We start from the raw sequence: 17,900 nt of genomic DNA, 5'->3' as shown, positions 1-17,900 counted from the left end.
AAAAAAAAAAAAAAAAAAAAAAAAAAACTCCTAAACTTAAAATTAAGTGCTGTGTGTTTGCGGGGAACCTGCTGCTATCTACAGTATGACTTATTTTTCATCATGTTTTCTATAAATAGTTGCAATTACTACTTAGCATACTCTTCTATCCCTTTTTTCTTCCGCACTAGGATCTTATTCCGGGGATGAATGAGGGACCGAGTGAAAGTTTATGGGAAAATGATCGTTCGCTTTGCTGCGTTAAAGATAAGAGCCACAGCAATTCCAAGCAGAGACAAGTTCAGCTTTAAAAACAAAACACAAGGGAAAAAAGGAAAAAAAACCAAAACAAGAACATCATTCACATATACCCATACAGTAATATTGAGCCAAGCAGAAGCAGGGAAAAAAAAAAAAACAAACAAAAAACCAAAACGTTTAACCCATTAAAAGTTCGCCTTTATCTCAGACTATGCATTTAAAAACCCCATTGATGTGGGTAATACTCCAGGAAGTGTCCCAAACAAGGCTCTTCTCTCCGTCTGAGAGGAACGCTCCAAGTCCAGGGGAGTCTGATGGCTGGGTTTGGTTTGAAGTCTGTGCAAGGCACTGTGGGTAACGGCCTTTAGGCTACACAACGCGCCACGTACGCTCTTCACTTGTGTCGCTAGAATCCGCCAGAAAAAACTAAAAAGAGCACAACTAATTTCTAGCATGATCAAGAGGCTGAGGGAGCGAGCTGAGCCTCCCATGCTCGAGCCTTCCTGAGAATTCATCTTAAGCCGAGATTTGTTTAAAGAAAAATAAAACATGAAAACATTTTTGGCACACAGGATTGTCCTAGAAGAGCTAACCCATGCACAAGGGGAGGCGTGTAGCGTCCATCTCCCCCAAATTTCATTTTCACAGTAAGGAAAAATACATTGATGAAACAACAGACAAAAACATTTAACAGGAAACACATTCAGTTCACGCAAGAAAGGGAACTATTTTCATCATGACATGACAAGTGTGTTGAAACAAGAGAAATAATTTGACATGAGCAGAACAAACCAAGAGCGTAAAAAGCTTATGCTGGATTTCTGTGTGTGTTTGTCCTGTGACAGGTTTTTTTTTTTGTTTGTTTTTTTTTTTTTTTTTAAAGTTTGATGTGTGAATAAAATGACTGGTATTGTTTGAGGTTGTTACACTGAATGTAAATTCTCCTTATTTCACAAAATGAAAGGAAAACTCCAGCTCTTTTCAACATAATCTCTATCCACCACATCTATAGCGTAGGTGTGATTACCACAGACAAGAATTTTCTAAACATTTCCATTCACTGAAAAAAGATCAGAAATCTTTATTCCAAATTCACTTCTAATAGAATATAAATAAATAAACTCAATGTGTGGCTATGTAAAGCAAACTACAGCCGCTACACTGGAACAGTAAAGGTGTCAGGATGTCATGGACATATAAGACAGTCTCACCCAAGTGCTGCTCATGGAGTTTTATTAAACTCCAGTGTGACAGTAATAAACTAAAAAGTACTTCTGGTAACTTTACACTTTCAGCTTTCTGCTTCTCTGAATAAATAGTCCCATTTAGAGGAACCATTTAGAGCTTCATTTAAAACAACTTTGACTGAACATGTACTATTTAAATGTGTTCTACAAAAATATAGTTTGCAAAAATGGTCCTTGACGGACAAAACCTACCCTTATCCTACGTTCAAACAAAGAAGTGACAAAGGAGCGCAACATGCAGCCATGATTTCAGCAACAAGTGAGACTCAATTCTTTGCAAATTGGGGATGATGCTGTAAAGTGAGAAATCACTTGGCTCGAATGATTCCTCAGACCAATCGTATTCTGCGTGTGGTCCGATGTTTATTCAGTTCCCCGCTCACAACTTTAGTTCCTACCTGCAATTAGTTCCCATTTTGGAAAAATTTAAGAAAAACTTGTAACCGTGATTTCATCTAATCCTGTCATTAAACATGTACAACCTCTCAGTAAACATGTATAGAGACATTACAACTAAAAAAAAAAAAAAAGAATTTAAACTTGGAAGGAAGTAGCAGAGATCATTGGTGCCCCTGGTGAGTGTACGTACCTAGTGCAGTTAGCTTTCTTTGCTACTCCAGACTTCCATTATAAGTGAGTCTGGAGTAAACTAATTTTCTGTTCTTTATTCAGTGCAGAGAAACGTATTGAAATGATTATCAGTGGTAATCACATATACACTACAGACTAAACTTCAAAAGGGGGCGCTCAATCTAAAGTGTACTCTCTTCTAGAGACCCTGTCTTACAGTAACAGGTTATTTGAAATACCAAACGCGAAAAACCACAGAATGATTTAAGATGAACTCTGACGTGTCCTGGTGGGAATAGAACTTTTTACATTTCAATTAGGTCCCATTTCAGTGGCTTTATCTATGAAATACACTGTGATGTGATCATTTGAAACAATCATTTCCCCTGGAAAAAAAAACAAACAGATAAATTAATCTTAATAATAAAAGATAGGAACTCTAGTTGCGGTGGCAGACGATCATCGAACTTCACCTTAATGTCGTTAGCTGACTAACAGACATTGTAGAGAGAAAGAGAGAGAAAACGTCCTCCGCTTGACTATATTCTGTAAATTACTGAGGTAGACTGTGTCCAAACTATTAAAAATATAGTAATTTCTCAACTTAGCATTACTGAACAGAGTCTGCCTGTTCAGCAATAATACCTGCTTCTCTCTATTTATCTGAACTAAGATGTACCCTGGGTTGGATATAATAAAATAAATATGTGTCAAACATCAGAGATATGTCATCTTGTTTAAGAAAATTCCACACACCTTCATGATAATAGGCTATAGAAAGCTGTGAGGAGTTTATATGATTTCTTATGAACATATTACATTATTGTAGACTGAGAAGGTTAGAAATATCATAAAATATCAGAAAATCTGCATTCTTAACACCTCGGCTAAGCTTAGCATTTGTGAAAGTTAATGAAAGCGGACGGTAATGCTAACTTCAGGGTTTAATGCTCTCCTAGTGTCTGTTAGCCACGTTAGCAGTTCTGGAAGTTACTATTACATGAATACCAACTGTAATGCTAATTCTGACTTTGGGATTTATGCTCTGCTAGCTTCCGTTATCGATTCTGCAAGATAGAAAAGCCTACATTTCAATCAATGATGTTAACACTAGCATCAGATTGCTAACATTTTTTAATTTATTTGTTGATGACTATCAGTAGTAATGTTAATTCTGACTTCAGAGTTTAATGCTCTGCTAATTGTTAGTTATGGTAGCATTTAATAAAGCTGCTAGTTTCAATTATCATATTTTAGCATTTCTGCAAGTTACAAGTTCAGTCATTCTTATATCTGGGCTTAATGCTCTGCTAGCTTAATGCTTTGTTAGCCACATTACCACTGGTGGAAGTTAGAAGGGCACAAAAGCCAAAAGTCGGTCTAACTTCTAGATACTCTATTAGTTTCTCTTAGCCATGTTGGCATTTATGGAATTTAGGAGGATGAACAGTAATGCTAAACCATAGTTTTATATCCTGCTAGGATCCAGTTATTATCTACCACGTTAGCCATTCCTTTACGTGTATCAATCCTGTATCACCTACTTAACCAGCACAAATAAAGACATGTCCAACACAAACTATATAAATGCATTTCTAAAATCTTCTGAACACAGCTTTACAACATCCGGTGACTTAAAACAAAAAGCAGTCTTTTCTCAAGCATCTAGTCTCTGTCCAAATTCAGGGATAACTGGAACCATGGTGAGGTGATGCCACTTATTCTAATGTCCTCCATACTTCCTCTATTTCTGCACAAGAAGGACAAACCAAAACATCTTCAACAAATTTTTCCCACACTCTATGTGACATCTTGGTTAAATTGAGAAATCTGGGAAGCTCACTGCTTGATGTCTGCTGAATGATTTAACCAAACCTCATGCTTTAACATCCATCCTCATGACCAACACACAGTCCTCAGAGACGTTCCCACACCAGGATAGCGTCATTATTACGATTCAGTACCTATGTTTGACATCTAAACCTTAAAAAATGTTGTCTGAGGTAATAAGCTGGTGTATGAATAAAGTGAACATAATAAACAATGATCTAACATGTATTGATAATATTGTGTACCCTACGATGGTGTACTGTTTGGGGCGTGGCTTTTGTCACAGTGGCTAGTAGCTCGACTGCTAAAGGTTTAGCTAGTTAGCAGTGTATTCTAAAGCATTGTGTACCTCGGGTGGCGGACTATTAAGCGATTTTGGATGTAGTGCTCTTACGATGCTGCCATCTTGTTGCTGTTTTTTTTTTTTTTTTTTTTTTTTGAATATTCAACACAGCAGTGTTTGACAGAAAACTTTTTGTGATTTCTTTCAGAGACTTTTTGTAAGTATTGTTAAAACCCTGAAGTTACTTTCCGTCATAAACTGAATATTAAGCTAAACCCTAAAACACAGAGAGTCAAAAATGAACCAATAACACAAACAGATATTGGTTAAAAAACGGGGTTACATCTTTTAAAAATCTGAGGTCTCACTGTCTGTCCTGCTTTAATTAGCGCCCCCTACATGCTATGTTACTAATTACAAGTATTTTCCTGTGTGAGTGTTGAGTAGTGTGTGATTCTGTTTAATGAGAGAGTGAATGTTTTAAATAAAAAGACACCATTATTGAAAAATATATCTGGTGAAGACATAAAAAAAACGAACTATGTACAAAATTTTCAATGTTGCCTCTATTATATATAATATTGACATCCCATCAATATTCTATATATTGTATATATTATATATTTATACCCAATAGATATCAAAGCAGCAGCTTTTTGGTCAGTCTTGAGGAAACGCCCCTGTCCAATCCTTAACTGTTTTAAATATCCTTCAGTCATAAAAAAGGATACGAGCAAAAACTAAGAAAGAGGAGGAAGAAAAAGCCAATAAATTAAAAACGCATTCACCAAACACCAGAGTGGATCGGCGAAAAGGATCAAGGATCCACCAGAAGTAAAATCCTCCTTTGCGTGAAGACGATGTTTGTTCTTAGAATAGTCTGTGTCGTCCCTCGTACATAAGTCCTCTGATACAGTCTTCAAAGTCATTGTTCAGAGGAACTGGATGTTCTCTTTGTTTTGTAGGCCACTCATTAAAGGCCACGATCTGAAAATCGGAAAATTATTTTTTTAAAAAACAAGAAAAATAAAGGCTGAGTGGGAAAAGAGGTTTAGCTGAAGCAGCCTTCTGGTTTTCAGAGGTTCATATTCACAGTTTTTTAATTATTTCTCCATCGACCAGGAAACTTGGCAAAATAAAAGGAGATGTAAGCAAACTGCGATTTGGATGAATCTGGAGAAAAGACTTTTGCAACCACATCGCCACAGCAGGAAAGAAGTCCAAAAATAAGGAAAAAAAAAGACCTGAGATCTGTTTTAAGGGCCTCTGAAAAAATATTACAATTAAAAACTAAGAAACACAAACAGATAAAGAAAAACAGAGCAGCGCGATGAGGAAATGTTATGAAGGGCTGGAGCGAGGCAGCGAGAGAATTCGGCCATTTTTCTTGCCCCCGTTCATGTGCGTGTAGGGCACGTGCTCGTCGTAGGGGCCGCTGTCTCGGCTGAAGCTCCCTTCCTCCCTCTGGTTGTATGAGGATGGGTCCAGCGGGATGCTCTCCATGTTCTCAAAGTCCATGTCGAACTCCTCACTTTCGGGAGGTTTGTTCTCCTCGCTATAGAAGAATGAGAGCTCCTGGAACGATGGATGGAGGTCATCCTTCAGCATCTCAATAATCTCAGTGAAGGTGGGACGCATCTTCGGGTTGTACTGCCAGCACATCTGCATCAGGTTGTGCCTAAGAGAAAGTGATCACATAAAATCACACACCAAAAATATTGATTGTGTTTGTTGGTGTTTGATGGGAGGAGCTTGGATCAGTGTTTGTTGGTGTTTGATGGGAGGAGCTTGGATCAGTGTTTGATGGGAGGAGCTTGGATAGGTGTTTGTTGGTGTTTGATGGGAGGAGCTTGGATCAGTGTTAGTGTTTGATGGGGGGAGCTTGGATCAGTGTTTGATGGGAGGAGCTTGGATCAGTGTTTGTTGGTGTTTGATGGGAGGAGCTTGGATCAGTGTTTGTTGGTGTTTGATGGGAGGAGCTGGGATCAGTGTTTGATGGGGGGAGCTTGGATCAGTGTTTGTTGGTGTTTGATGGGAGGAGCTTGGATCAGTGTTTGCTGGTGTTTGATGGGAGGAGCTTGGATCAGTGTTTGCTGGTGTTTGATGGGAGGAGCTTGGATCAGTGTTTGTTGGTGTTTGATGGGAGGAGCTTGGATCAGTGTTTGTTGGTGTTTGATGGGAGGAGCTTGGATCAGTGTTTGATGGGGGGAGCTTGGATCAGTGTTTGATGGGAGGAGCTTGGATCAGTGTTTGTTGGTGTTTGATGGGAGGAGCTTGGATCAGTGTTTGTTAGTGTTTGATGGGGGGAGCTTGGATCAGTGTTTGTTGGTGTTTGATGGGAGGAGCTTGGATCAGTGTTTGTTGGTGTTTGATGGGAGGAGCTTGGATCAGTGTTTGTTAGTGTTTGATGGGAGGAGCTTGGATCAGTGTTTGTTAGTGTTTGATGGGAGGAGCTTGGATCAGTGTTTGTTGGTGTTTGATGGGAGGAGCTTGGATCAGTGTTTGATGGGGGGAGCTTGGATCAGTGTTTGATGGGAGGAGCTTGGATCAGTGTTTGATGGGAGGAGCTTGGATCAGTGTTTGCTGGTGTTTGATGGGAGGAGCTTGGATCAGTGTTTGTTAGTGTTTGATGGGAGGAGCTTGGATCAGTGTTTGTTGGTGTTTGATGGGAGGAGCTTGGATCAGTGTTTGATGGGGGGAGCTTGGATCAGTGTTTGATGGGGGGAGCTTGGATCAGTGTTTGATGGGGGGAGCTTGGATCAGTGTTTGCTGGTGTTTGATGGGAGGAGCTTGGATCGGTGTTTGTTGGTGTTTGATGGGAGGAGCTTGGATCAGAGTTTGTTGGTGTTTGATGGGAGGAGTTGGATCAGTGTTTGTTGGTGTTTGATGGGAGGAGCTTGGATCAGTGTTTGTTGGTGTTTGATGGGAGGAGCTCGGATCAGAGTTTGTGGGGTTTTTTTTGAACCTACATCCTCTCAGCACAGTTCTCCGGCCGATCCAGATATCCTCCATCCATGACGAATTTGAGCACCTGCTCATTGGAGAGGCCCTGATATGGCTGCTCGGCTAACGTACTGATCTCCCATAGCACCACACCAAATGACCTGCACAAAACACACACACACACACACACACACACACACAGAGAGAAAGCAGTATATAAATGCATCATTTCTTATCAGTTTTAATATTTGGTTTTTAACCTGTATTTCACAGCCTAGGCAGTGGTACTGCAGGCTGTCAATATATATATATATATATATTTTTTATGAAAATTGTTCATAACTCTTGTGAAAAAACACACCAACAGTCTGAGTGAGCAGTGAACACTCCGTCCTTCAGTGATTCAGGAGCCATCCATCTGACAGGCAGCAGGCCTTTCCCTCCTTTACGATAATAATCCGTCTCATAAATGTCCCGGGTCATTCCGAAATCTGCAGAAAATAGCAGGCCAGGTTAAAGCATTTTTATTACAATGCTAGCTTTTGAGTTAGCTTGTTTACGATAACGCTAGTTGGAGTTAGCCTGTTTAATATAACGCTAATGTCACACTAATGATTTTCTCTGCTGTACCTCCTATCTTCACAGTGAGGTCCTCGGCCACCATGCAGTTGCGAGCGGCGAGGTCTCTGTGCACAAACTTCTTTGCGTTGAGGTAGGCCATACCGTCTGCGATCTCTGCAGCCATTTGGATCATGTCACTGAGCGTGGGAGGACGACGGCCGGGATTATTCTGCACACAGGAACCGAAAAAACACACACACAGATTTCAAAAGAGTAAGGAATATAAATCACACTCAGTGAGAATTCTTTATCATTATTTGGGACAGTGGGTACAGATCCAGCATCCCGGTCACCATGAAAGGGAATGTGTGTGTGTAATATGCATACATAATAGAGGTTGTGCATGTGTAAGTATGTGTTTCTTTCTGTACACCTGTGTGCACCTGTGAGTGTGTGTTTCTATTTGTGCATGCATGTGTTTGCATGTGTGTTTATGCTTCTGTGTGTGTGTGCATTTGTGTTTGTACATTTCTGTGCATTTGCATGTTAGTTTCATGTATGTTTGCATTTATGTGTTCATGTGTGTTTCTGTTTGTAAGTGTATGTATGTGTGTGTACCTCAGCATCAGGTCTGAGGCAGCGCAGGTAACTCTTCAGATCTCCGTGTGTCATCAGTTCCATCACCACCAACGTTGGCTGTCCTTTTGATACAACACCCAGCAGACGCACCTACACACACACACGCACAGTGTAAATAAATCCTTATTACATCTAGAAATAAACTTTTTTTTTTTTTTTTTTTTTTTTTTTTTTTGAATGCAGAGACACCCAAAGTGTCCTTTTTTTTCATTTTTGGTTACACAAGAGATTTATGATCCCATACACGAGTCATAATAAACAAAGCTTTAATTATACACTCACAAAGAAAGGCTTAATGCTCAGCTACATCTTGTGTAAGCTGTGTTTATGGAAGAGCTACAGCACAGTCTAGTGGCAGCCACCTGCAAAAACATCTCAGGCTGCAGGTTGGTGCTTCCTGTTCATCATAATTTTTTTTGGTATTAAACTGCCTGACTTCACATTCTGTATCAGGTGGTTTAATCTCTGTATTTACACTGATAAGCCATAACATTAAAACCACAGACTGGTGAAGTGAATAACATCGATCATCTCGTTACGATGGCACCTCTCAAGGGGTGGGATATATTAGGCAGCAAGCGAACAGTCAGTTCCCGATATTGATGTGTTTGAAGCAGGAAAAATGGGCAAGCATAAGGATCTGAGAGACTTGACATGGGCCAAATTGTGGTGGCTAGAAGCCTGGATCAGACCATGTCCAAAACAGCAGGTCTTGTGGGGTGTTTCCATTATGTAGTGGTTAGTACTTACCAAAAGTGGAGCAAGAAAAGACAACCAGTGAACCAGCGACAGGAGTGTGTGTGTTGGGAGTGAAGGCTAGCTCGCCTGGTCCAATCCCCCAGAGGGGCTACTGTAGTACAGAAAAAGTTAATGCTTGCTTTGATAGAAAGGTGTCAGAACACAGAGTGCACCGCGGCTTGCTGCGTATGGGGCTGTGAGGCTGCAGACCGGTCAGAGTGCCCATGCTGACCCCTGTCCTTCACCGAAAGTGCCTACAATGGACACGTGAGCATCAGAACTGGACCATGGAGTAAAGGAAGAAGGTGGCCTGGTCTGATGAATCATGTTTTCTTTTACATCATGTGGACAGACGGGTGCGTGTGCGTCGCTTACCTGGGGAAGAGATGGCACCAGGATCCACTATGGGAAGCCGGTGGAGGCAGTATGATGCTCTGGGCAATGTTCTGCTGGGAAACTTGGGGTCCTGGCACTAGTGTGAATGTTATTTTGACACGTACCACCTACCTAAACATTGCTGCAGACCGTGTACACCCCTTCATGGCAATAGTATTCCCTAATGGCAGTGGCCTCTTTCAGCAGGATAATGCACCCTGCTACACTGCAAACATTGTTCAGGAATGGTTTGAGGAACATGACAAAGAGTTGAAAAGCTGACAAGGTATTGACTTGGCCTCCAAATTCCCCAGATCTCAATCCAAACGAGTGTCTGTGGGATGTGCTGAACAAACAAGTCCAATCCATAAACTAGATAACAAATTAGTAATTTTAGATTAATTATGTCAGTTCAGTAATGAATGATTGCTTTCTTTTTTTATTTCTGTCAGTCATGTTTTTGCAGCTGAGCTTCTGCATGTCTCATATTAAACACACACAAACTTTATAACATTAGATACAAGTAATATCATCTCAAATTAATGAAACTCAAATGACGTGAATTTTCAGCGCTGTGTTTAAATCACACTCACCACATGGTGGCAGCTGAACGCCTTCATGACCGAGGCTTCGTTGAGGAACTCAATCCTCTCACGCAGACTTGCAGATTCGTTAACAGTTTTGACGGCCACTCGTGTCTCCGACTCTCCTTTGACAATATCTTTAGCGATGCCCTCATACACCATGCCGAAGGAGCCCTGACCAAGCTCGCGCAGGAGTGTGATCTTCTCACGTGCCACCTCCCAGTCATCAGGAATGTACACTGCACATGAGACACACAATAAACATCATAGGGACTGAGCTACTGCCTCTTTTGTTTAACCATTCAACAAATTTGAGCCAAAATGCATAGTATGTGTGTGTGTGTGTGTGTATATATATATATATATATATATATATATATATATATATATATATATATATAAAAACAGAGTTATTAATTTAGTTGTATTATTTTAGCAATATATATAAATTTGTATAAATTTCAATCCTGCTACACTGGATGTATAAAATAATAATACAGATTATTTTTTTCCACTTTTTCCACTTTTCCTTTTTTTAGTTTCTCCTTGATTGACCCTGACAGTTATATATAAATTCTATAATATTAATATGACTGATGTCGACTCTCACCATCGTTTGCACTGATGTACTCTGGGTTAGATGAGGCGATTAAGGGGCCCGTGGGTCCTTCAGTTTGCCTGCAGAGACACAAAGTGTTTAAATAGTCAGTGATGAATATCTAAACATCAGAGTGTGAAGAAATCAGTGGTGTGTATATGATGTACGTACTTCTTCCTGAGTACAAAACAGACAGCGCTTCCAACCAAGAGCGAGATGATGAGCAGAATCACCGGCCCGATGATGATCTTCACATTCATGTAGTCTGAAGAGGACACGAGAGTTTAGAGACGCTATGAATTCACGACTGATATGAATGTAGTTGCAATAATATTAATCAGCTTAGTTTTTTAATAAATGACAAATTATTCATTTCTGGCTGTGTGTGTGTGTGTGTTGAATAAAGGAAATCCTGGGTAGAATGCACATGTGACTCAATGAAATCTTACTGTCCGGCACGAAGAAGTAAACTGACTCGGTCCAGGATCCGTTTCCTGCCAGTGAAGTGGCTCGGATTCGGACACTGTAATTCCCAGGATGTCCAACTCTCAATTTACAGCCTCCGTTCTTCTCATAACTGATCCTCGATACACAGTGATGCAGCTCCTGAGAGAGAGACATAGAGAGAGAGGGGGGGGGAGAGAGAGAGAGCGAGAGAGAGAGAGAGAAGAGGGGGAGAAAGACACAGAGAGAGAGAAACAGAGAGAGATAAAGTGATATACATATAACATTTAATAAATGTGTGTTGCAGACTGCTGCCTGTGTGTGCGCGTGCGCGCATGCATGTGCTGCAGGCTGCTGTGTGTGTGTGGGGCAGGCTGCTCTGTGTGTGTGTGGCAGGCTGCTGTGTGTGTGTTGCAGGCTGCTGTGTGTGTGTGTGTGTGTGTGGCAGGCTGCTGTGTGTGTGTTGCAGGCTGCTGTGTGTGTGTGCGTGTGTGTGTGCGTGCGTTGCAGGCTGCTGTGTGTGTGTGTGTGTGTGTGTGTGTGTGTGGGGCAGGTTGCTGTGTGTGTGTGTGTGGGTCAGGCTGCTCTGTGTGTGTGTGTGTGTGTGTGTGTGTGGGTCAGGCTGCTCTGTGTGTGTGTGTGTGTGTGTGTGTGTGTGTGTGTGTGTGTGTGTGTGTGTGGGGCAGGCTGCTCTGTGTGTGTGTGTGTGTGTGTGTTGCAGGCTACTGTGTGTGTGTGTGTGTGTGTGTGTGTGTGTGTGTGTGTGTGTGTGTGTGTGTGTGGCCGGCTGCTATGTGTGTGTTGCAGGCTGCTCTGTGTGTGTGTGTGTGTGTGTGCGTTGCAGGCTGCTGTGTGTGTGTGTGTGTGTGTGTGTGGGGGCAGGCTGCTCTCTCTGTGTGTGTGTGTGTGTGTGTGTGTGTGTTGCAGGCTGCTGTGTGTGTGTGTGTGTGTGTGGGGGGGCAGGCTGCTCTGTGTGTGTGTGTGTGTGTGTGTGTGTGTGTGTGTGTGTGTGTGTGTGGGGCAGGCTGCTCTCTCTGTGTGTGTGTGTGTGTGTGTGTGTGTGTGTTGCAGGCTGCTGTGTGTGTGTGTGTGTGGGGGGGCAGGCTGCTCTGTGTGTGTGTGTGTGTGTGTGTGTGTGTGTGTGTGTGTGTGGGGGCAGGCTGCTCTCTCTGTGTGTGTGTGTGTGTGTGTGTTGCAGGCTGCTGTGTGTGTGTGTGTGGGGGGGGGCAGGCTGCTCTCTCTGTGTGTGTGTGTGTGTGTGTGTGTGTGTGTGTGTGTGTGTGTGTGTGTGTGTGTGGGGCAGGCTGCTCTGTGTGTGTGTGTGTGTGTGTGTGTGTTGCAGGCTGCTGTGTGTGTGTGTGTGTGTGTGTGTGTTGCAGGCTGTGTGTGCGCGTTGCAGGCTGCTGTGTGTGTTGTACTGCACTGACCTCATTATCAGATAGCCGATGGTAGTTGACCTCATACAGGATGATCAAGCCGTTTGGGGATTTGGGCTCTTGCCATTTGATGTACACAAACTCGGGTTCTTCAGGGAGGATCTCATGAGTCACACGGCCCAAAATGTTGTCTGCTTTGACTACAGAAGAACAGCAAACAGAAGCCCGACGTTCAAGACATCGTACAACAGGGGTGTCACGCACATGGTCCGCGGACCAGAACCAGCCTGATATCTAGCTTATCTGGTTCACCAAATGAATTTCTAAATGAAATGCTCTAAATTAAAATAATCTTGTGTATGTAATTGAATTGAAATATTAAAAAAGCGCTAGTCTCTGTTATCCCACTCGGGGGCAAAATAGAGCAATAAACACTGCTCTGTTTTATACAGTCATAAAATCAGCTACTGACAAAATGTGATGATGTAATTCTTCATTATCATGCTAAAGATTTGATGCTGTAGTCACATCTCTTTTCAAAAGAACTAATTTAGGAGTTTTACAGTGAATATGGTGAATACTTATACAATTACAATCTTTCCATTTTTAAAATTTGTTAATAATTTTGCAAACTGTACTGATTTTTTTGGAATAAGGTTAGCTAATAAGACAGCTAACTAATTTAGCACATCTAGTTTGATATGAAGAACACAATATTATTCCATGTAGACTTACATGGAATAATATTGCAAATAACAAGTAACATGGCAAATGCTATTTAATGGTTATGAAGTTACCCTCGGGCATGGTGCGGGCACTGACGAAGGTGGCCACGCTGCAGAAATCCAGGTCCTCTGGGTGGTTACACGCCTGGATCTCGATCTGGTAGCTGGTGAAGTGATGCAGGTTTGAGATGACTACCGATTCTTTACCAATGACCTTCAGCACCAACTTCTCCTCTGGCTTCGGAGTAGGGGAGGAACCATTGGCAAGATGAGGGGGCGGGGTCAGGGTGGAGGAGAGAGTGGAGTTAGCCACTCCCACTGAGCGGCGACGACGGTGCGATCTAAAGACAGACACAGAGAGAGGAAGTGAGTTGTCAGTCCTAGTGAAGGAGGCATTGCCTCGGTGTGTGTGTGCGCGTGTGTCAGTCGCAGTGAAGGAGGCATGGCCTCGGTGTGTGTGTGTGCGCGTGTGTGTCCCAGTGAAATAGGTATGGCCTCTGTGTGTGTGTCTGTGCGTGTCAGTTCCAGTGAACGAGGCGTGGCCTCAGTGTGTGTGTGTGTGTGTGTGTGTATGTGTGTGTGTGTGTGTGTGTGTCAGTTCCAGTGAAAGAGGCATGGCCTCTGTGTGTGTGTGTCAGTCCCAGTGAACGAGGCATGGCCTCAGTGTGTGTGTGTGTGTCACTTCCAGTGAAAGAGGCATGGCCTCTGTGTGTGTGTGTCAGTCCCAGTGAACGAGGCATGGCCTCAGTGTGTGTGTGTGTGTGTGTGTGTGTGTGTGTGTGTGTGTGTGAGTCCCAGTGAAGAAGGCATGGTCTCTCTGTGTGTGTGTGTGTGTGTGTGTGTGTCAGTCCCTTTCCCAGTGAAAAAGGTGTTGCCTCTGTGTATTTCAGTTCCACTGAAAGAGGTGTGGCCTTCATGTGTGTGTGTGTGTGTCAGTCCCAGTCCTAGTGCAAGTGGCTTGGCATCCTTCAACAGAAACCTTGTATGTGAATAAATGCATGTTTATATTGTGAAACACTGAGAGATGATTAGTGATTTGCGTCAGTGTGATTCAAGTCGGTCTGATTCGAGTTGATCAGTCTTGACCCCCTCTCATTAGTTTGAGTTCTTACTTGGGTTCGAAGACCTCGTTGTGGATGTAGTTCTCGAAGGTCTTGCGGAACTCGCGCTCCTCGGCCTCCTTCTTCAGCTGCGTCTCGGTTTTGGGGCAGCTGCAGCACTTCACGTTCTGACTCTGATCCTCAGTCTGATTCCACTTCAGATTGACGTCCGGGCTGGGGTTTGTGGGAGTGCGGGACGGCAGCTTCATTCCTGCAGGGGAAAAACAACCAGGACAACTCTTCAATGCTGCCATGACACCATGAAGGAGAAGAAAGGCAGTTCAGTAATGTGCAGCTCTGACAATGTTTTACAGCTTCTCAGAAAGACAAAGCGAGGCTCAGACCTTTCTGGCAGTAGTCAAATTTGTAGAGCTCGCTGTCCTCCCCTTGTTTCTGGTAGGACACACGGTAGTGTGTGATGTTCCCGTTAGGCTCTGTGGGAGGTTTCCACTTCAGAATGATCTGAGACGAAGAGTTAGAAGAGGAGATGGGGTCCAGAGGCACAGAGGGTCCTGAAACACACACACATTTTCTTCATTACTTAATTTACTTATTTCATTTAGAAAAAGTAAAAGAAAAAAAAAACACTTTTATATTTTAAAAAAATCTTAAAACTCTTTTTAAAAAAAAAAAAAAAAAAAAAAAAGGCAAGATGAGTGCAGTCCTTTTCTTCTTTTTTACTTGATTTTTTTTTTGTTTTATTTTTACTGACTTCAGTCTCATCCTCACTAAAATTTAGAAAAAAAAAACAGCAAAATTGTTTTAACTTCCTCAAAAAAATAAAAAACATTTTACATTTTATAAAAATGTACTTTTTAATAAAAAAAAAAAAAGGCAAGATTTGCCTTCAGTCCTCCCCCACAAATTTAAATATATATTTTTATATTTAATATTTTAACTTAAAAAATGATAAGATTTGACTACAGTTTTACCATCCTAATTTAAATATAAAATAAAAAATAAATTACATAATTAATTCTTAAATAAGAAGACTGAAATTAAGACTGAAAGCCTGAAAACAACTTTTTTGTTATATGAGTTGAGAACTTTAATTTTTGTTAATCATGTTTTTGTTCAATTTTGTTAATCATACTATTCTCTTTTTAATTAAAATTTTTCAGTAACATTTTTAGTTAATTAAAAAAGGCACTGACGGCTGGCGCTGGTGCGGACATAGATGATTTTGCTCTTGGCTCCTTGGACCTGCTGCTCGTCAGAGACAGACAGCTGCGTTTTCACCATGATGGCGTACTGCGTCCACGGCTTCAGCTGCATCAGGAGACAGCCGGGGTCGCGCTTCGTGTCTGATGTCCTCTCCGGCGGCTCCACGTCCGTGATCACCCAACTGTTAGAACCGCAAGCATCCTGCCCATCGTACTCAGTCACGTTCTGATACGGACTGGAGAGACAGAAACAGAGAGAGAGAGAGAGAGAGAGAGAGAGAGAGAGAGAGAGAGAGAGAAATAGAACAAAAGACAAACCGTGAGAGACAATGAGTGAGACAGAGACAGTGAGACAAATAGAGAGAAAAAGAGAGAGACAGTGAGAGCGAGACAGACAGAGAGACAAACAGTGAGACAGAGAGAGAGAGTGAAAGAGAGAGAGAGAGAGTTAGGCCGCTCTGCTCTGTTCTAATAAACAGTTACACACACACACACACACACTGGGTGCTGTAGTGTGTTACATGTGAACCCCCGTATGACACTCACGCTTCTTTATAAAGCACCATGAAGCCCAGCAGGTCTCTGAAGTCACGAGGCCAAAATGGCTCCCACGTGATCAGTATATGTTTGGCCATCGTGCGGATGCTGGTAAAATTCAGAAGCTGGTTTTCACCTGAGAGACACAAAATCAGTGGTGAGAAAGGTGGAGTCACATCACACAGTCCTAACTGTCAAATATAAAGGTCCACTTTATTTATTTATTTAAATTTATTTTTTTTTTGCACAATAAAAAATTCCATCAGCATTTTTATTTTCTGTAAATCTGTAAAAACTGAGACCGACTGTATAATGACCAATATAGTAAATAATCAGTTAATCAATACTGTTGTTTAGTATATATAACATTGTAAGTTATCATTTTATATAATACATTGAGACAAACATGTATGTAAAAAATTAAAAATAGTTAAAATGTGTATACTTCATAATATATACTTTTAATAAAATTATTTTATTTTTAAATAAACGTGCATATCAAATGCTGTTGTTCTTTCAGCTGTTCCCGTTAGGGGGCGCCAGAGCGGATCATTGGTCTGCATATTTGATTTGGCACAGTTTTTACGCTGGATGCCCTTCCTGACGCAACCCTCCCAGGTTTTATCCGGGCTTTAGACTGGCAGTGGGAGTGCACTGTCGTGTGTAACCCCAGTGGCTGGGGTAGGCTCCCTGGCCGGGAATCGAACCCGGGCCATGGCGGTGAGAGCCCCGAGGCCTAACCACTAATCCTCCAGGGACCCAACGTGCATATCAAATAAATTACATAAACCAAGCAATATCTATTAATAGCTATTATATAGCTGAAAAGGGAAATCGCCTTATTAAAATAAAATAAATCGATAAAAAGCAACCTGAATAATATTAAGCAAGTTAATACTTTTCATGTGAAAATAATCTCAAGGTTTATCGTCTGTTGCTTAATGAAGAGTAATAACAGAGTATGGATTAACTGCTTGGTGGATCGACAGTGATTTCAGAAAACGCTTTTGGGTTAAGTGCATATAAACATTACTGCTTTCTGATGCTCACTGTGTCTCAGGGGTTATGTTAAACATGATAAACAGGGGAAAGATGCGAGCATCTTACAGGAGGCCTGATCCCCATTGGTGCGAGGTCCGATGTCGTTCTTGATTTGTCGTGCTTTGGTCCCCGTCACTTCCTCCATCTTTTGGATCTCAGACAGGCAGAGTTTGGGGTTGTAGTGGAAGAACATGCGGCCCTGCTGGATGGTCAGGTTGTGTTTGGACCAGTCCCAGAGCTGACGCAAGTTCTGATTATCCAGCGCGTAAAATGAGTAGTTCCTGCAAAAACAACCAAAAAAAAAGGCAACGCAAAACTAAATTATTGCTAAATGGTGAATTATTTAATTATTCAGATATGTATTTGATTACTAAAATCAGTGTTATAAGTGTGGTATAAGAGGACTAAAACTTTTAGGTACTTGCTGTTACAGGAAAATCAACAACTTCACAGTGGTGTCAAGCCACTAACAAATATTAATGCCAAAATTGTGCAAATAAAATTGCTAAAATTAAAAAAGCACATCATTTTACTGAGTACATACAGTAAACCCAAAATGCAACTTTTTTTTTTTTGGAAACCAACTGTTTTTTTGACGCTATCCTTATTTATGGCTGTTTCTGTGGTAACAGAGATCGTCAGATCACCAGGTGGTGGGCAAAAACCCAAAAGCCTTCCTGTTCCCTATATATGCTCACTATGCCTCTAGGGTTGCTAGCTACAAAGATATATTGATAAATTTTTTATGATAACGGCAGCTAGTTAGTTAAACTTAACTATAAATGGATAAAAAAGTATGACCTGTTCTTTAATAAATAAATAATAAATGCATATTGTAATCGGTGGCAAATTGATGCGGTATAAGAGGAGAAAAAAATTCTATTCTGGCAAAATAATCAACTTAGC

General features: G+C 41.5%; 1 protein-coding gene across 1 annotated transcript in view; it reads right to left on the bottom strand.

The window, feature by feature from the left end:
• insrb (insulin receptor b) overlaps positions 1-17,900 on the bottom strand; it is a 76,308-nt gene continuing 58,408 nt past the window's right edge. The window contains exons 6-21 of the mRNA XM_026930452.3: positions 17,061-17,275; positions 15,963-16,089; positions 15,408-15,652; positions 14,598-14,765; positions 14,266-14,464; positions 13,226-13,494; positions 12,480-12,628; positions 11,058-11,214; positions 10,780-10,873; positions 10,621-10,688; positions 10,020-10,249; positions 8,293-8,403; positions 7,744-7,903; positions 7,475-7,604; positions 7,140-7,274; positions 1-5,848 (exon numbers count right to left, since the gene is read on the bottom strand). Coding sequence (XP_026786253.3) covers positions 5,512-5,848; positions 7,140-7,274; positions 7,475-7,604; positions 7,744-7,903; positions 8,293-8,403; positions 10,020-10,249; positions 10,621-10,688; positions 10,780-10,873; positions 11,058-11,214; positions 12,480-12,628; positions 13,226-13,494; positions 14,266-14,464; positions 14,598-14,765; positions 15,408-15,652; positions 15,963-16,089; positions 17,061-17,275 — 2,794 coding nt within the window. The 3' untranslated portion in view covers positions 1-5,511. The remainder of the gene's footprint in view (positions 5,849-7,139; positions 7,275-7,474; positions 7,605-7,743; positions 7,904-8,292; positions 8,404-10,019; positions 10,250-10,620; positions 10,689-10,779; positions 10,874-11,057; positions 11,215-12,479; positions 12,629-13,225; positions 13,495-14,265; positions 14,465-14,597; positions 14,766-15,407; positions 15,653-15,962; positions 16,090-17,060; positions 17,276-17,900) is intronic.

The sequence above is a fragment of the Pangasianodon hypophthalmus genome, chromosome 11, assembly GCF_027358585.1.
Source record: "Pangasianodon hypophthalmus isolate fPanHyp1 chromosome 11, fPanHyp1.pri, whole genome shotgun sequence".
NCBI lineage: Eukaryota > Metazoa > Chordata > Actinopteri > Siluriformes > Pangasiidae > Pangasianodon > Pangasianodon hypophthalmus.
Note: the sequence above shows the minus strand (reverse complement) of the source record. Positions and strands in the feature narration are given on the sequence as shown.